Consider the following 20,257-nt stretch of genomic DNA (forward strand, 5'->3'; position numbering starts at 1 on the left):
GTCTGTTCTAACTCCTCTGACCTTTCTTTATATAACTACTTTAAAAGGCCACGGATCACTAATTGCAAGAACATAAATCATAAGGTGGAGGAAGCTTGTCAACCTACACATCTGGGGAGTGGAGGAGTGCCATTTAAAGAGGAGTTACGTGAAGGGGGATTAGTTTTCCATATACAATCTGAACATAGCACTCACTGACATTGAACTCCATCTGCCATTTCCCCGCCCAGTCATGCAGTCTGTCTAGCTCATCCTGGAGTATTTTAAGTCTGCCATCCTTCCACAAACTTATCACAACTTATTCGCTGAGCAGATACTTCACTCGGTCTCACTCCCTCTTCCCCGTCCAGTCATGCAGTCTGTCAAGCTCGTCCTGGAGTATTTTGAGTCTGCCATCCTTCCTTTCATTCACAAACTTATACCTTGATCAAAAACACTTCACTCAGTCTCACTCCCTCTTCCCCGCCCAGTCATGCAGTCTGTCAAGCTCGTCCTGGAGTATTTTGAGTCTGCCATCCGTCCTTTCATTCACAAACTTATACCTTGATCAAAAACACTTCACTCAGTCTCACTCCCTCTTCCCCGTCCAGTCATGCAGTCTGTCTACCTCGTCCTGGAGTACACTAAGGGCCGCTTTCACAGTCACGTTTGTTCGTGTTGATCGTTACCAATGATCGCCGCGACCAACAACAAATTCGTTTTCACAGTCGTCTTTCGCGGCGCTGTTTGTTTGCACAGCACCAGAGACTGGAACCTCTGGTGACGGAGCTCTGGTGGCCACGGGGGCTCCCCAATGGAGCTTACCAATGACATTAATTAGTAAATTATACAAATTCTTGCTCTCAATTGGTTATATTATTTATTTAAATAGATGTGAAAAAATATTAAACAATACAGCAACCCGTTGCACGGCTTCAACAGTAATATGAGAAAAAATTTAGAAGAATTTGAATGTCATGAACTCACTTCACCTGCTGACAGTAAACGTCCTGCTGAGAATTTCAATTTGATTGATTGATGGTTTATTGTTGCAAAAGTACACAACAAAGAAGAATGGAGGACTTTAATACTTGTCGCCATTATTCACCTGTTATGCCTTCTTTGGCAAACTCGTATTATTCTAGTTAGCCTAATATGTATGCATAGGGCATTTATATAACGAAATCAGCCCTATTAAGTAAAGAATAAATGTGAAGTCTGATAAATAAGTGTAAATAATGAATAAATGTAATTGATATAGGTGAAGAGTCTGTCTTGCTGACATCTGCTAATATAAGAGAACTTTAATTAATACTTCTCACCATTATTTCACCTTTTCCGCCTAGGAAATATTAGGCTATCAGCAGATTTGAGGGGTGTATCAGCGAGACACTCCACATTTTTTCATCATTTATTCTTCACAATTACTCTTTATGTTTATTCTTCACGTTTAGTTTTTGTACGTTTATTTTTCACATTACTCCTTCATAATCCTCCGCTCAGCTGATGTAATGCTGACGTTTCCCGCCGCTTCGTCTTGTCATGACCGCCACCACGCTGGTAGTCGCCGATACCACGAAAACAGCGACTGTGTAAGCGGATCGAGGCGATGATAACGGCTGTTGCCAGGAGGGTAGGGCCTTTGGTTAGGGTGCGTATACCAGACCACTGTGAAAGCGGCCCTCGGTCTCACTCCCTCTTCCCCGCCCAGTCATGCAGTCTGTCTAGCTCGTCCTTCTCTTTTTTCTCCTCCTTCTCCTCTTTTTTCTCCATCTCCTCCTCTTTTTCTCCTCCTCCTCCTCTTTTTTTTCTCCTCCTCCTCCTCTTTTTTCTCCTCCTCCTCTTTTTTCTCCATCTCCTCCTCTCGACACAAATCTACAGACTCAAATTCCACCTTTGCTTAGGGTTCAAATCTCCTAAGTCTGCTCTAACTCCTCTGACCTTTCTTTATATAACAACTTTAACCCTAGAACACTAACCTTTTTTTTTTTTTATGATCGTTAACACTATACTGGGTCCAAATGGACCCCTTCAAAAAAAAATTGAAAAAAAAAATATTTCTATGTTTTTTTAATACTTGGTGATTTTTCTTGTTAAAGAGCCACGGATCACTAATTACAAGAACATAAATCATAAGGTGGAGGAAGCTTGTCAACCTACACATCTGTGGAGTGGAGGAGTCTGCCATCCTTCCACAAACTTACCACAACTTATTCGCTGAGTAGACACTTCACTCAGTCACCCCCATTTCCCCGTCCACTCATAGTTTATCTAGTTCGTTCAAGCGCACTCCTGCTCTATTTTTCAAGTCTGGCGACCTTTAGATCAAACTAATCACAGTTCTCTGATTTATTCAATACACAATTGCCAGAGATAAAACAGAATGCTGAGTTTGTTCTTGCGAGAGTCGGTAGTATCTGAATGCCTTTGATACCTCAGGGGGCTTCGTGGTGCAGTGGTTAGCACACGAGAGAGCCTGGGTTCGATTCCCGGGTGGAGTGGAAAAAATTGGGCGGCTTTTCCGATACCCTACGTCCCTGTCCACCCAGCAGTGAATGGGTACCAGGTATTAATCGGGCGTTGTGTCCCGTCTCCTGGGATCTGTTCTCTTCTATAATTCCTTCCCCTTCTGTCTCTCTCCGGCATATGACCACAGATGTTGCGCCGACTAAACGAAACTTTCCAACTTTTTCCCGTCCCTTCCCCTTCTGTCCCTCTCCGGCATATGACCACAGATGTTGCGCCGACTAAACGAAACTTTCCAACTTTTTCCCGTCCCTCCCCTTCTGTCTCTCTCCGGCATATGACCACAGATGTTGCGCCGACTAAACGAAACTTTCCAACTTTTTCCCGTCCCTTCCCCTTCTGTCTCTCTCCGGCATAATTATGACCACAGATGTTGCGCCGACTAAACGAAACTTTCCAACTTTTTCCCGTCCCTTCCCCTTCTGTCTCTCTCCGGCATATGACCACAGATGTTGCGCCGACTAAACGAAACTTTCCAACTTTTTCCCGTCCCTTCCCCTTCGTTTCCTGACCCTCCTCACTCGTTTCCTGACCCTCCTCACTCGTTTCCTGACCCTCCTCACTCGTTTCCTGACCCTCCTAGGCTAAGGTCACGACCCCCGCTCGCTCCGGCTAGAGTGTTCACCGTGATTCAGTGATTCAGTGTTAACCGTGATCCCTTGATTTAGTGTTAACCGTGATACAGTGATTCAGTGTTAACCGCTATTCCGTGATTCAGTGTTAACCGTGATTCAGTGATTTAGTGTTAACCGTGATTCCTTGATTTAGTGTTAACCGTGATACAGTGATTCAGTGTTAACCGCGATTCGTGATTCAGTGTTAACCGTGATTCGTGATTCAGTGTTAACCGTGATTCCTTGATTTAGTGTTAACCGCTATTCCGTGATTCAGTGTTAACCGCGACTCTGTGATTCGGTGTTAACCGCGATACCGTGATTCAGTGTTAACCGTGATTCCGTAATTCAGTGCTCACCGTGATTCCTCAATTTACTGTTAACCGTGATTCCGTGAATTAGTGTTCACCAAGTGTGTTGTGCAATCTTTATACGCCATCGAGGACTTTAACTGTAGTTGATATTACTTGAAGAGGTTGGACATCGCTCATCGGTAACTTCATCGTCGCTTCACTGCCTAGCAGACATCACCGCCGCTGTGGAACGCTAAGTGTCATAATTCTACTGCTTCCCGTACCTGTCACAGGGTAACAAAGTAAAGTATTTCAACAACAGCACACACATTGTTTAAACATAAACCCGAGTGATACATTTACACACTTATTATCGCGAGTATTTTATTTATTTTATTACTATAGTAAACGGTCAGATCACAACTCACTGTATTTTCTTGTTCATTACCAATCGTTCCTGAACCCCGCCCTATTTATTCCCAGTGGGAGAATTACTCCCTGGACCGCCCGTTAAGTCTGACATTGTCCCGTATTAGTGAGGTCAGCTAATCTTTTCACCGGCACTCCTCACCAAGACAGTCAGGTGTTCACACCAAGACCCAGGTGTTCACACACCGCCCATATCCCACAGCCACCGAGGGCTTAACGAAGGAAACTCGGCACTCCTTAAATAATCCTAATCAACACAGGTATTTCTATTTCTATTTTAATCACCTTCCCTACTCCTCCTTCTCCGCCCAAACCCATATTTCCTCCTCCGCCTCCTCCTTTAACCATTTCCTCCTCCTCTAACTATTTCCTCCTCCTCCTCCTCCTTTGTGCTCCTTTGTGTTCCTTTAACTAAACAAGCCTCTCTACCGTCCAACTAATTACCCCCGCGGGACTCGACCCGACCCCTACCTAACTCCTTCCAGGTGTTCAGTTGAGCTCCTTCCTGGTATTCAGCAAGCCACCCACGCGGTTTCTAAATATATCATAACTAAAGTTTCTTGCTACAGGAAAAAGAAAAGAAAAAAGGAATTGTAACCATGCCCAAATATTTCACTTACGGTAATTGTTCGCAGAAATTTGCCACGATCCACTTTCAACTCAGCGAGACTAAATGTAAATATTGTGTCTTGGACTCGCGTATCCAAGCACTTAGCTCGATTAACGATGAGCTGAAACGCTCAAACGTATTGATATGGGAAGTTGTGACTTCTTTCCCCGCCCTTCCTACTCCAACTTCCTCCTCCTCAAACTCATATTCTGACGTTCTGACCCAATTACATACCTCCTCCTCCTCCTCTGCCTCGCCTGAACCCGCCTCCATCCTTACTATTCCTTCCGCCCCATCCACCTCCCTTGCTACCTCATGCACTCCCCTCCCTCTTCTCCCTCCACCCTTGACTCCTCCCCTATCCTCATCACCCTCCATCCTCCCCATCCACCTCCAACACGATCTCCTCTGCCTCGCCTCAACCACCCCACTCCTCTGCAACGCCTGAACCCGCCGCCACCCCTACCATTCCTTCTATCCCATCCACCTCCCTTGCTACCTCATCCACTCCCACTCCCTCTTCTCCCTCCAACACCCTTGACTCCTCCCCTATCCTCATCACCACTCCATCTTCCCATTCCACCTTCAACACGATCTCCTCTGCCACGCCTGAACCCGCCGCCACCCTTACCATTCCTTCTACTCCATCCACCTCCCTTCCTACCCCATCCACCTCCATCCACAGTACCACTCCCCTTTCTCCGCTCTCCTTCCTCCCTCCAACACCCTTGACTCCTCCCCTATCCTCATCACCACTCCATCCTCCACTTCCACCTCCAACACGAACTCAACCTCCGCCTCCTCCTCCACTTCTGATACCACATCTCCCTCCATCCACCTCACCCTCCACCCTTCCCCAACCACCCACTACTATCACCACCACCACTTCCAAACCCACCTTAGCCGCGCTCCCTCTTGTACCTCGCGCCCTTCCAGAAGAAATCACAAGACCATTCTACCAGCTGTCACTTGTACGAACCAGACGCTGTTTCCTGGTATGGGCAAACTAACTACTAGAGTCAATTTAGTTGGAGACAGTGTGGTGAGAGGCCAACTTACGGAGTTTTGCGGTCGGAATACGTTGACACGGCAGCGTTTCTGTATCCCCGGAGCCAAACTGGACGATATTGAATCAGCTGTCGATGCAGTTTCAGTAAATGCGAAGGACGACACAGTGTATCTGATCCATGCGGGAACCAACGACCTTCAGTCAACTCAAATTCAGGACCTGTTAGCAAAATACCGTCAAGTCATTCGGAAATACAAGACCAAGTCCCCTCACATCATCGTCTCTGGAATTCTACCGAGAGTCAATACGTTCGCCGGATACAACAACAGTAAAGCGTACGGCGTCAACACTAGTCTAAAGCAGTTATGTAACGATGAAGGCGTAAGGTTCATGAACGCATGGCATCACTTCAATCAGCGCCCAGATTTGTCTTGGGAGGACGGACTCCACTTGAACGAGGTTGGTTCGGCGCGGCTAGGAAGGCTCCTGAACGATGCAGTTGAAAGCTTCTCGAAAAGCTATTCAAAAAACTGGAGGCGAGGGCAAGGCAAAGGCAACCCTTGATCAACCGAACCGTAGCGTCGATGCGGCTTGCAAGAAACTGTGTAACCAACGACGCCTCCGACAAGCGAACTCATTCAACACGACGCGGCCAAACCAGTAGTCACATTTCCATTTTGTACACAAATGCACGCAGTCTATTACCCAAAAAGGACGAAATTAGGGCGTATATTGCAACTGAGAAACCAGATGTGGTAGCCATCACAGAGACTTGGGCCAACTCTGCACATCTAGTATCTGAACTGTCATTTCCCGGGTACGAAAGCTTCCAAAAAAATCGAATGCACAAGAAAGGAGGAGTAATTTGCTACGTAAAAGTACGCTCCTGCCATAAAAATATACAACCAGGACGCAGAGAATTACGACTCCGTCTATGTGGAAATAACTGCGAATAATAAGAAACTAACACTTGCGACCGTATACAGGCCTCCAAAACAAGAGGCAGCCGATGACACTGCCCTGTACGAAGAGCTTCACTCTTTAACACAAAGTAAAGAAGCAATAATAATTGGGGACTTTAATTGCCCTAACATTGACTGGGGACAATTGACTGGAGATCAAGAGGGTAACAGGCTTATAGAAATGGTGGAGGATTCGTTCCTCACTCAAGTTGTAACTCAACCAACAAGAGAAAACAATCTGCTGGATCTGGTATTAGTAAGCGACCCCGACCTCATTCGCGACTGTGAAGTTGGTGAAAAAATTAACGGTTGCGATCACCACTTAATCCGTTTCAATGTCAACATAAGTCACAAACTCGTAGACAATCCGTCAGTGATACCAGACTACAAAAAAGCAAATTTCAACCTAGCCCGTGAGCTGCTTCCCTCTGCGACCTGGGACCAACTTCACCTAACCGACAATACAATCGACAACGTGTGGAACAACTCCAAAGATAAGCTTTTGGGAGTAGAAAAGGCTACAGTGCCGACGAAACCCAGGCGAGTAAATGGTGCCGTAGATCCACCGTGGATGACCAGAGAAATAAAAAGGGCGGTAAACTTAAAAAAAAGGAATTATAACCTAATGAAAGAGAATGACACGGCCGAAGCCCGTACTCAGTACCACAACAGCCTCAGAGCTTGTCGCACCCTTATTCGGAGTAGTAAACGCAACTACGAAAAACAAATAGCGCGTGACATCAAGACAAACTCAAAAAATTCTTCACATACATCAGATCGAAAAGAAAGTAAAATCCAATATTGGTCCCCTGACAGACGAGACTGGAGCTGCAACTCAGGACAGTAAACAGATGGCCAGAATCCTCAACAGTAACTTCGCATCCGTATTCACAGTCGAGAACATCGAAACCATGCCCGAGAACCCTGACCCGCCGAGGGGAATAACGCCCCTGAAAATTGACTCAATATGCGACCAAGAAGTGAAAGAGTATTTGGATAAACTCGACACGAACAAGTCAACAGGACCTGACGGTTTGTCCCCGCGGTTATTAAAAGAGCTTAAACAACAAATACTTCAGCCACTCACTAACATATTCAACCAGTCTGTTCAATTGAAAAAGGTCCCGGAAGACTGGAAGATGATGAACGTAACACCAATTTTCAAAAAAGGAGACAAAAGTGTTGCATTAAACTACAGGCCCATAAGTTTGACATCAGTGGCAGGAAAAATACTCGAAAAGATTATTAGAGACAAACTTGTTAAGTTTCTAGAAGACAATAATGTAATCTCCGACACCCAGCATGGCTTCAGAAACAAGCGCTCCTGCCTAACGAATTTATTAGACTTCTTCCAAGGTATATATAAGAACTGGGATGCCCACATCCCCAGTGATGTTATATACCTTTACTTTCAGAAAGCCTTCGACAAGGTACCGCACGAGCGACTCCTTAAAAAACTGCACTCGGCGGGCATCGGAGCCAATCTGATCGCGTGGATAAGAGATTGGCTCACCGACAGAAAACAACGAGTACTACTCAACGGACAGCCTTCCGATTGGCTTCCAGTCACTAGTGGAGTGCCTCAAGGGTCAGTGCTGGGACCCATTCTCTTCATCATATATATCAACGACCTCGAAGCAGGACTGAAATCCACAATATCGAAATTTGCTGATGACACTAAGGTGGGGGGAAAGGCCCTCACAAAGACCGACTGCGAAATCATTCAGAAAGACCTCAATCACATTATCGAATGGTCGGAAAAATGGCAAATGTCCTTTAATGTTGACAAATGCAAAGTCATGCACATTGGGTCCAGAAATAGTAACCACACATACATCATGAATGGGAGACCTCTGCAAGCGATGCAGGAGGAAAAGGATCTTGGAGTCACTATCAGCAGTGACCTGAAACACGCGAATCACTGTAAAAAAGCATACAACAAAGCCAACACTATGCTCGGGTTCATAGCGAGGAACTTCGAGTGTAAAACGCCAGACTCAATCTCTTTACATTAGAGAAAAGACGCCTACGAGGAGATATGATTCAAGTCTTCAAGTATCTGAAAAAATTCAATAACGTCGATTACTCCAATTTCTTTGAATTGCAAACCAACCTAAGAACTAGAAATAACGGTTTACCCATTCAGTCTAGTCGATGTAACACAGACATCGGAAGGAGTTTCTTTTCAAACCGAGTCATCCGTCACTGGAACAATCTTCCTTCAGAAGTAGTAAATGCGAATACCATCAACTCCTTCAAATATAGAATCGACCGTCACTTCGCTGCGTCGGGAGTAAACTGAATATTGAGTTGCTTTCATCTGCTCCTCAATATCGAGGTGCTTTCATCTGCTCCTTAATGTCGAGGTGCTTTCATCTGCTCCCCAGGCCCCAGGCTGTCGAGCAGATTAAATCACCAAAGCGGGCAACCTCGTAATGAGCCATTGGGCTTTCTGTTGCCTGCGTTTCCATGTTTCCATGTTTCTGTCTCTCCGGCATATGACCACAGATGTTGCGCAGACTAAACGAAATTTCCAACTTTTCCTTTGATACCTCCGTTAGGTTTTGCTGTGACACCATTCTGAGGCCAAATTGGATTCCTCGTTATTTTCTGCATCTGGTACGTGTCTATCATCAAATAATTAGTATACAATACCTTGCCTCACCACTCCATCACCACCACCGCTTCACCACGCACCACCACCACCGCACCGCCAACCCACCACTCACCACAGAAACACCTTCCCACTTCTCAGGTTCAGGGGAGAATGGGCTAAACTTTTGCCTACCACCGTGGAGAACATCCTGACCCCCTCTCTCTCATCCCCCTCCCACTTCCCTTCTCACCGCTCTCTCTCCTCCTCATCCTCCCACTCCCTCCTTCCCTCCCTCCTCCTCTCTCCTCCTCCCTTCTCCCTTCCCTTTTCATCTGTTGGGACCCAGAATATGGACAAACAGAAGACGACCATAGCAGCACAGTTAATTAATAGTGACCCCAATCAGAGGCAAATACCGAGTGGAGATATGGAGACAAGAATTGTAAATATGACAGGAGAGGGAAGGAAAGAAATTAGTCAGATATACAAAGTTGTAAACATCTGATAAGCACTAACACTACTGAGAGGTTATGGAAAATACCCAGACCCACATACAGAAAACAGATACCCAGTAGGCGTGGTCAGGAAGTGTGGATAACCATTCAAGAGGACTCTAACATGTCACGTGCGGTGTGACGAAATGCTATAAGCGAATAACTGAAAAGAGAAGTCACTGTGGGAGTGTCTTAAGAGTGAAATCACAAATAGTAGGAGAAGTAAACAATATAACATAATGAGCGAGCCAACGGTTGTTGACAGGAAGTATTGGCTACTGGTTATGTAGAAAATGAAGGCGTGTCAAAGATGTAGTTCCGCCTCAAGCAAGGAAAAATGTGACCTAGACAACAGTGATATGGGCAGACCGAGCCTTGCACTCGCTTCAAGCAGACCTGCTACTCACTCAGCCGAGAATGGCTGTTGTGATCTTAATCGTGAGTAGAAATTCGAGAATCTAAGGGAAACCGATTGTTTTGTCCTGGAGATTATAATGTAGGAGATGTGTTGTAGGATTGTGAGTGGGACAGGATTGTGATTATTTGTTTGCGATGTAAAGCAAAGGTAGAAAGCACTGGGTGTGGTATAATTTGGTGCTTCCGTGAAATTGTAGTAGATTATATTATAGGAATGTGTTATCAGGATGTGAGGAGAGTATTTAAATATTGTGATGTAAGCAGAGAGAAACAAACCATTGCTTGTGGAATGACGAGTGTTATTATTATTGGCAACAACTGAGCACAAATTGTAGTATTATGTTTAAGACATGTCGTTTGTAATATGTTGTATCCATTGCTGAATATGCCAGCGTTATGATCGTCTGAGCATAGAATATTGCGTAAGGCAATTACTTTCATTTAATTTTAAATAAATGTATATTTTCTTTTTCCCTTGTTTATCCCCGAACACCCGTCTCCAATAACAACTTAAGCCGGATCACGCTACCAGGGATACGAGACGGTGAGATCATTTATGGAGTAATTAATGAGTGATAAAAGAGTTGTTTTAATACAAGCTAATGCAAATGAAATAAAAAAGTAAAAATTAAAATACAAGAAAAGAAGGATCCAAAACATCTCCCTACCTCTACCAACCTTCTTCCCTTCCTTTGCTTCTCTCATAATAATTATCTCCTCCCTTCCCTTCCCTTCCCTTTCTCTCCCTTCCTGGAATCTTCTCCCTTCTTCCATTCTCTTTACTTCCTTTCGTCTTTCTAAACATCTTACAATTTCTTTCTCCCTCTTTCTCTCACCCTCCCTTCCTGCAAATTAAGTGGCGGTGTGGCGGACTGAACGTTCCCCCCTGTTCCCCCCTCTACTGCGCATGCGCCGACCCGTGTTGGCCCGCCCAATTTAAAGGGGGGACCAGCTGATCGGTAGGGATGGGCAAGTACCGTTAATTTGAGTACCGGTAGTACCGGTACCGAAAACTCAAGTACCGTTAGTACCGGTACCGGTACCGGTACCCAAAGGAGTTTTTTTTTCTTAATGACTTCTGATGAAATTCCCAAACAAATTTCCTGTAAAGAAAACTCTCTCTCTTCCTTCAACTTAATATCAACTAGAGTAGAAATGCAACGTTTAGGAGCCTTCTGATTAATGTAAAATCACTTATAGGTTTAAGGACAGACCACCTAGTCTGTACCATGGGGTCTGTGTGGTCTAATTTTCTATGTAAATCTTTGTAAATCTCTCTCTCTCTCTCTCTCTCTCTCTCTCTCTCTCTCTCTCTCTCTCTCTCTCTCTCTCTCTCTCTCTCTCTCTCTCTCTCTCTCTCTCTCTCTCTGTGTGTGTGTGTGTGTGTGTGTGTGTGTGTGTGTGTGTGTGTGTGTGTGTGTGCGCGAGAAAAGTGGGGGTGTACTCTCATACGGGGAGTATGGTGCACGACAATGCATAATAATAATAATATTAATAATAAACCTCTTTAAAAAATGCACCAAGACTCTTTACCCCTTGGGTGGTGTGGAAATAAGGTCAAAGTGTAATATTTTAATGTTCTTAGCGACCACTCCTTCCCCACTCCCTGTTCATCCCCGGCGGAACCTCACCATTCACCTGGATGATTCACATCAAAATTTGCTTGACGGTCCTGGCATTACATATACAGGTACAGTCTCCATATTTTGTCATAATTATGCCATATGGCTGATATTGTATGGCAGATGGCAGACACACACCAAAAAATGGCAGAAATGCGATAATTAAAGCAGGCAGAGCAACTGGCACCTGCGGTGTGTTGGGTTGACTTGAACTGACAACGCCGCGGTGGCGTGGGAGCCTGCTGGTAACATATTATACTCCCAGCCCCCAGGTCTTTCTCTGCCTCTATGGTGGATAGTGTAGTGTTTCCCATGTGGTATTGGTGTGCTGGATATCCCTTCACTGGTAGCCTGGTAACATACACTCACAGGTCTTTCTCTGCCTCTATGGTGGATAGTGGAGTGTTTCCCATGTGGTATTGGTGTGCTGGATATCCCTTCACTGGTAGCCTGGTAACATACACTCCCAGGTCTTTCTCTGCCTCTATGGTGGATAGTGGAGTGTTTCCCATGTGGTGTGTGCTGGATATCCCTTCACTGGTAGCCTGGTAACATACACTCCCAGGTCTTTCTCTGCCTCTATGGTGGATAGTGGAGTGTTTCCCATGTGGTATTGGTGTGCTGGATATCCCTTCACTGGTAGCCTGGTAACATACACTCCCAGGTCTTTCTCTGCCTCTATGGTGGATAGTGGAGTGTTTCCCATGTGGTATTGGTGTGCTGGATATCCCTTCACTGGTAGCCTGGTAACATACACTCCCAGGTCTTTCTCTGCCTCTATGGTGGATAGTGGAGTGTTTCCCATGTGGTATTGGTGTGCTGGATATCCCTTCACTGGTAGCCTGGTAACATACACTCCCAGGTCTTTCTCTGCCTCTATGGTGGATAGTGGAGTGTTTCCCATGTGGTATTGGTGTGCTGGATATCCCTTCACTGGTAGCCTGGTAACACACTCCCAGGTCTTTCTCTGCCTCTGTGGTGGATAGTGGAGTGTTTCCCATGTGGTATTGGTGTGCTGGATATCCCTTCACTGGTAGCCTGGTAACATACACTCCCAGGTCTTTCTCTGCCTCTATGGTGGATAGTGGAGTGTTTCCCATGTGGTATTGGTGTGCTGGATATCCCTTCACTGGTAGCCTGGTAACATACACTCCCAGGTCTTTCTCTGCCTCTGTGGTGGATAGTGGAGTGTTTCCAATGTGGTATTGGTGTGCTGGATATCCCTTCACTGGTAGCCTGGTAACATACACTCCCAGGTCTTTCTCTGCCTCTGTGGTGGATAGTGGAGTGTTTCCCATGTGGTATTGGTGTGCTGGATAGTCCTTCACTGGTAGCCTGGTAACATACACTCCCAGGTCTTTCTCTGCCTCTATGGTGGATAGTGGAGTGTTTCCCATGTGGTATTGGTGTGCTGGATATCCCTTCACTGGTAGCCTGGTAACATACACTCCCAGGTCTTTCTCTGCCTCTATGGTGGATAGTGGAGTGTTTCCCATGTGGTATTGGTGTGCTGGATATCCCTTCACTGGTAGCCTGGTAACATACACTCCCAGGTCTTTCTCTGCCTCTGTGGTGGATAGTGGAGTGTTTCCCATGTGGTATTGGTGTGCTGGATATCCCTTCACTGGTAGCCTGGTAACATACACTCCCAGGTCTTTCTCTGCCTCTATGGTGGATAGTGGAGTGTTTCCCATGTGGTATTGGTGTGCTGGATATCCCTTCACTGGTAGCCTGGTAACATACACTCCCAGGTCTTTCTCTGCCTCTGTGGTGGATAGTGGAGTGTTTCCAATGTGGTATTGGTGTGCTGGATATCCCTTCACTGGTAGCCTGGTAACATACACTCCCAGGTCTTTCTCTGCCTCTGTGGTGGATAGTGGAGTGTTTCCCATGTGGTATTGGTGTGCTGGATATCCCTTCACTGGTAGCCTGGTAACATACCCTCCCAGGCAGGGACGTGCACAGGAATTTTAGAGGGCAGTTGCTCAAACCTGAAAAAAGGGCAACCCCCCCTCCCCCCACACACACACAAACTGCAACAACAACAACAAAACACCCTAACAGGCTTTGCACTTTATGCACACTGTCTTTATTAGAATATTACAAATAAGCAAAAACAAAAATTCAGCACTTGAGCTCACTATTTCTAGGTAAATTGAAAAAAATAAACTTGCTTACTTCCATATACATATTTACCTAGCAGCACATGTTATCGAAGGTTATTAACTATACAAAATACGGTGAATATGGGGGAGTTTTACCTGCGAGGGGACGTGTGTGAAGGCGTCGCGACGGTCGCGGGGGAAGTGACTGTGACGCCGCGAGGGACGCTTCAAGTACGTTTTGGCGGGAATGAATTAACTAGCTAGACAGCTAATATTATAAGCTTTCAAATGTGAGAAAATAGTTAAAATAATTTTAGATTGATGAATACTTATATTTAAATAGGTAATTTCAGTGTAATAATGTTTTGTTGGAAGCGGAAATATCATTGGTTACTTTTGCAACAGCACTAGGGGAGGGAGGGTAAAAATAGAAAACGGGGACTATAATAACGTCCCTGGAGGAAATAATATGAGGAAAAAATACACACATTCGTAACACTATTTTTCAGAAGGGCAACATCAGCCGAGAAGGGCAAAACGGCAGTTGCTCAGACAACCTGGGCAACCTACCTGTGCACGTCCCTGCTCCCAGGTCTTTCTCTGCCTCTGTGGTGGATGGTGGAGTGTTTCCCATGTGGTATTGGTATGCTGGATATCCCTTCACTGGTAGCCTGGTAATATACACTCCCAGGTCTTTCTCTGCCTCTGTGGTGGATAGTGGAGTGTTTCCCATTTGGTATTGGTATGCTGGATATCCCTTCACTGGTAGCCTGGTGATATACACTCCCAGGTCTTTCTCTGCCTCTGTGGTGGATAGTGGGGTGTTTCCCATGTGGTATTGGTGTGCTGGATATCCCTTCACTGGTAGCCTGGTAATATACACTCCCAGGTCTTTCTCTGCCTCTGTGGTGGATAGTGGAGTGTTTCCCATTTGGTATTGGTGTGCTGGATATCCCTTCACTGGTAGCCTGGTAACATACACTCCCAGGTCTTTCTCTGCCTCTGTGGTGGATGGTGGAGTGTTTCCCATGTGGTATTGGTATGCTGGATATCCCTTCACTGGTAGCCTGGTAATATACACTCCCAGGTCTTTCTCTGCCTCTGTGGTGGATAGTGGAGTGTTTCCCATTTGGTATTGGTATGCTGAATATCCCCTCCCAAGGTGCATGACTTTACATTTTTCTTCACTGAATTGTAGCAGCCACTTTTTGCTCCACTCCTGTAGCTTGGTGATGTCTTCTTGTAGGAAATCCACATCCAGGGGGTTAATAAGCCTGCTCAACATCTTCCCAAATGGTGGTCACTGGGCTTGAGTTCATTTAGTGCTGTTACATCCTTCAATATTTATAGGCTTCATGTAATAATAAGGACTTTTTTTTTTGCCAGTTGCATACGTAAGTCTCTCCATTAGTGGTTTCCAGGTCCAATTTTTAGTTTGCTCGCTTCTTGAAAAATGTGCTTGTAACCTTAGTCGTTCTCCTAATATTCGACGTTATCTTCTTTTGTTTCTTGTAGCCTACCCTACCATTGTATCTTTTTAGTTTCCTGGTGCTACTTACACATGTATCCTTAGTTGTACCATCACACTCTGTACTGCCCGGGGGTTGGGATGGCATGCTCCTCCCTTCTCCTTTGTTGTTTTACTTGCAACAATAAACTATCAATCAATCATCGGAGTGGGCAGTTGTAGTTTGTCCGATATTTTTTGGTCATTACTCGGGAAATAGGAGTATGTCATCACCACCACCATCACCATCTTATTGATCATTGCCACCGTCATCATCATCATCACCACCACCACCACCACCGTTATCATCATCACTACCAACACCACCACCGTCATCATCATCACTACCACCACCGTCATCATCATCACTACCACCACCACCACCGTCATCATCATCATCACTACCACCACCACCACCGTCATCATCATCATCACTACCACCACCACCACCGTCATTATCATCATCACTACCACCACCACCACCACCGTCATCATCATCATCACTACCAACACCACCACCGTCATCATCATCATCACTACCACCACCACCACCGTCATCATCATCATCACTACCACCACCACCACCGTCATCATCATCATCACTACCACCACCACCACCGTCATCATCATCATCACTACCAACACCACCACCGTCATCATCAAAACCACCAACACCACCAACATCATCATCATCACGACGAACTACACCACCTTCATCATCATCATCACTACCAACACCACCACCGTCATCATCATCATCACTACCAACACCACCACCGTCATCATCATCATCACTACCAACACCACCACCTGCACCATCAACAACACAACCAACACCACCAACTTCATCATCATCACTACCAACACCACCACCGTTATCATCATCACTACCAACACCACCACCGTCATCATCATCACTACCAACACCACCACCGTCATCATCATCACTACCAACACCACCACCGTCATCATCATCACTACCAACACCACCACCGTCATCATCATCACCACCACCACTATCATCACCATCACATCTACCATCATCACCACCACCACCACCACCACTACCACCACCACCATCATCACTACCACTACCACCACCACCACTACCACCACTACCACCACCACCACTATCATCACTACCACTACCACCACCACCACTACCACAACCACTACCACAACCACAACCACTACCACTATCATCACCACCACTACCATTATCACTACCACCACTATCACCACCATTACCACCACCACCAGGATATAAATACCAAACAGCATAAAACTTTAGTAAAAATACTGTATTAATAATAATTATATGAATTACATGTGATTATTGTACATTATTTATTTTCTGCAGTGTGAAAAAGAAAAATTATACAGTGAAACAAAAGGTTGTGTGAGTGGATACAGGAGTGTGTGCGTGTGTACTTTTTTTTTTTGCGTATCGGTGAAAAAAAAAGTAAAACAAAAAGTAAAAAAAAAGAAAAAAAAGTCAACATACACGTGACGACAGGTGAGAACGAGAGTGTTGTTAATTTATATGTACCTGCGTTTGTGTGTGCGTGCGTGTGTGTGTGTGTGTGCCGGAGAAAACAAACTGCTAAGATTACAAACATACAAGTGTGTTTATCATTATTATTATTATTATTACTTTTGCGTGTTTGAGGATTAATTTGTCTAGGCATTTGTTTTTCTCTAAGAGGCAGGAAGAAGAAACTGTAGAATGAGCTAATCAGGAAGGTAACTGTGTGTGTGTGTGTGTGTGTGTGTGTGTGTGTGTGTGTGTGTGTGTGTGTGTGTGTGTGTGTGTGTGTGTGTGTGTTCTTCCCTAATTGTTCTTACCTGATTGTATTTTCACAGGACTGAGTCAAGCTCGTTTTGTCCCGTTTTTTTACATCAATTCATCACACTTTTCTTTAAAACTATAAATATTTTTGACACACACACAACTTCTTCTGGTAGTGCGTTCCATGTGTGTGTGTATGTGTGTGTGTGTGTGTGTGTGTGTGTGTGTGTGTGTGTGTGTGTGTGTGTGTGTGTGTGTGTGTGTGTGTACCCTAGTTCATCTAATATAACTTTCTAAGATCCCTAAAGCATGCCAGCCTGTCCATCTAGAAACAATCAGAGAAACAATATGATAGCAACAACAATCAGTATTTAATCAGACATCAGTAATTCTCAAGTCCCCCTTTCCTTCATCCTACACAGTTTGCAAAGGATGGAAGGGGCAGGAAATATGTACAGAATTAAGGTGCGAATTATACGAGAAGAAACAATAAGGGTGATTCCATAGACGTAGTTATCAGAAGCAATGGGCAAAGACTCATTAGTACGTCTTTTTCTATGTTTCTAAATAGACAGCTGATCACACAACTCTACAGCATTTGTCTAACCCATATCAGAAGCCTTTTTTTGAATAGCAACTGCAAACACCCATCATCAGATCTCCCTTTTAGATATTTAAGCAAACTCTCATTATTTAACTTTTACGAGACTTGAAAGAGAGGAAGATGGGGGATGGGGGAGGGGAGGGGGAGGGGCGAGAAAGGGGGTACAATAGAAAAAATTGGAGGTTTGAATAGTGCGTCCAGAAAGTTCATATATAGTAAAATCATCAGGATATGCATTGTTTATTAGGCGCGTTTATTTACTTGGATATTTCATTTATGTTTTGTTTATCGCGAGCGTTTCCGATGGGAGTGCTGCAGTCGGCGACGAAGCTGGCAAGACCTGAAGCAAAAAATCGTTACAAATCATCTCACTATTATTATTATTATTATTTTTGTTGTTGTTGTTGTTGGCAGTTATCAAGTCGGTAGTTGTTGTTATTACTGTTGTTGTTTGCGTCTTGCACCTTTGCTTTTCATTTATTTGATTATTTTAGTTTCCCCAGTCAAGGACACCAGGAAGTAAGGAAGGAGAGGATGCACTTGTGTCATGACTTCTTAACGAGCTGTTCAATAGAGTTACGAGCCTTGGAAGCGTGACTCGTGGCGTTTATAACAATTACGAGAGTCAACGTAAGCAGTTTCGGCGTCCATAACAATTGCGAATGTACCGAAAACTTGTGAGCGGTTATCCTTTCCGTCGGGGCTGGTGTCCTGTAGGGAGGCGGCGAGCGTTGTGTTGTTACGTTGCGTGCGTGGAGTCGAGTGCACCGGCCACTCACTCACTCACTCGGTGTACAAAAAACAACAATAAAAATATATATCGTGAGTGTCGTAACAATGAGTAGGTAGAGCGAACATCAACATCATTCACCATTATACTTTTTAATCAACGTCACCTCCGAGTGTACAGACGTGAAGGAGGTTCGGAATCCCTCTCCAGCACATTCGTATCTCGTAGTTATTTATGTACAAGAGCGATAAAAAAAAAGAAAAAGAAATCCGTTAAGTTGAGCTGCTTTTAAAACAAGATCCCGAGACAGCGACCTTGTGATGCTTCGCTTTGATGCGGCGCTTACACGTGAACAAGCAAGGTGTGTTTACGTGTGTGTGTGTGTGTGTGTGTGTGTGTGTTGGTGTGTGCATATAAAACAAACATGCAAACACGCTTCAGTCCACCTCGTCTGTCTGTCCGTCTATTCGCTTTGCTACTAAACTTCTCTACGATACTCGATTGCGTTTAACTCCCACTGCGTTTAGTCTTTACCTACCTACGTGTGCTGACCTGCCATCACCGCCACCCCCACCACACCCCTGCCGCCCCTAACACCCCAAGCTGCGGTATAGGGTGCAGGCCGAGGTGTGGGCGGGGCGTCGAGGCAAGCAGGCCGGCAGGACATACCTCTAATAATATATATAACCTGGATTCAACAATACCACAACAACAGACCATTTACAGGCAGTGGCACGCAACCTGACCTTCCCTGACCTGACCTGACCTCGCCCCAAGCAGCCAGGTCACACAACTGGGGGGGACGACCTGCGCCGGCGCCCACAAGTATGTATCTGGGCTACCCTCCCTTGTGACCTGGCTGCTGAGGTCACCAGGTCAGCCCAAGGGGTTCAGCCACAGCACCAGGCCGGAGGTGGGATCAGTAGGGTGTTAAATGCGTCCCTCCCCTGGGGCTGGTGCTGGGGCGGACACACCCACTGGGGGAACCATGGAGAAGGCCTCAAAGTGTGTACAGGGCTGGGGGGGCGTGGGGATGGGGGAGGGAGGGGACTGTCAGAGGAGGAGGAGGAAGAGAGGGACAAATGTAATGATTCAAGAGATAGAGATTAAGGTATGTCTGCTGGTAGTACTCACACATCCATTTAGCACTCACATGAAAACTGAACCAAGAAACAAATATATAAATCTACCGCCAGAACGTAAAGTATTCAACCCTCGGACAATATTTACTCTTCACATCTCAGCTCAGTTTCCATGTGCCAGATGCTAAGTGGACTAGTGTGTACCCCTTAGCTTACATACCCTACTGCAAGCCAGGGGTGAGCTAGGCCTAAGGGGCGCTTGCACAGTCGTTTTGTTTAATCGTTACCAATGGCGGCGATCGACGCTATAGATTTCCACATGAAACTGGCCTATGGGGTAGTGGCGGCTGCAGAGGAAGCGAGGTGTTGAGAGTGTGTGGTAAGGTGTGGGGCTAGGCTAACCCCGCAGCCGCCACCACCCCATACTATAGTGGTGATCGCCGCCATTGGTAACGATCAAAACAAAATGACTGTGAAAGCAGCCCTTAAAATGACACTTTACAGGGAGATCCAGCCTTAGTTTGACCCTCTAGGTTAGGTTAGGCTACGGAGCAACACGCAGCGGGACACTAACACCGCGCGGCCTCTAGTTGGCGGCTGTCTGGGTGGAGGAGAAGGAGAAGCGTCTCAGGTTGGGGGTGTCGTACTCCTCCATGCTCATCGTGCGCTGCCGGCGGGGGCGGGACTCCTCGTCGGTGGAGGAGCCGCTGAATGTGCGCTGGCGTTCCACTCCGCTCAGGGGCAGGGAGGTGAGGACGCCCAGGCCCTTGCAGAACAGCTGGAGCGACTGGGCGAACTTCTCAGGCTGGGAGGGAGACAGAGGGTGGATTAACTACAGGGAGGACAGAACGGGATACAGGAAAGGGAGGGAAGGTTACAAGAAATGGAG

General features: G+C 45.7%; 2 protein-coding genes across 17 annotated transcripts in view; one reads left to right on the plus strand and one right to left on the minus strand.

Annotated features, from left to right (window-relative positions):
* Window positions 1-11,924: 11,924 nt before the first annotated feature.
* On the plus strand, window positions 11,925-15,500 carry LOC126993524 (uncharacterized). Of its 15 annotated transcripts, none has more exons than XM_050852662.1 (5): window positions 11,931-12,021; window positions 12,117-12,413; window positions 12,511-12,807; window positions 12,907-13,203; window positions 14,645-15,500. In XM_050852662.1, exons 1-5 carry the CDS (start codon window positions 11,939-11,941, stop codon window positions 14,967-14,969), a joined length of 1,299 nt encoding a protein of 432 aa, XP_050708619.1. In that variant the 5' UTR covers window positions 11,931-11,938; the 3' UTR covers window positions 14,970-15,500. The 15 variants fall into 15 exon arrangements, 6 of the variants coding, with proteins under 6 accessions (XP_050708619.1, XP_050708620.1, XP_050708624.1 ...); XM_050852663.1 differs by having other exon boundaries at window positions 14,744-15,500; XM_050852667.1 differs by lacking the exon at window positions 12,907-13,203 and adding an exon at window positions 14,447-14,545 and having other exon boundaries at window positions 12,511-12,609.
* Window positions 15,501-16,445: 945 nt separating this feature from the next.
* Window positions 16,446-20,257, minus strand: part of LOC126993531 (uncharacterized protein ZK1073.1-like) — a 40,385-nt gene continuing 36,573 nt past the window's right edge. For both annotated transcript variants that reach the window (XM_050852674.1, XM_050852672.1), the window contains one exon: window positions 16,446-20,173. In XM_050852674.1, coding sequence (XP_050708631.1) covers window positions 19,955-20,173 — 219 coding nt within the window. In that variant the 3' untranslated portion in view covers window positions 16,446-19,954. The remainder of the gene's footprint in view (window positions 20,174-20,257) is intronic.

This window comes from Eriocheir sinensis, unplaced genomic scaffold (assembly GCF_024679095.1).
Source record: "Eriocheir sinensis breed Jianghai 21 unplaced genomic scaffold, ASM2467909v1 Scaffold628, whole genome shotgun sequence".
Taxonomy (NCBI): Eukaryota; Metazoa; Arthropoda; class Malacostraca; order Decapoda; family Varunidae; genus Eriocheir; species Eriocheir sinensis.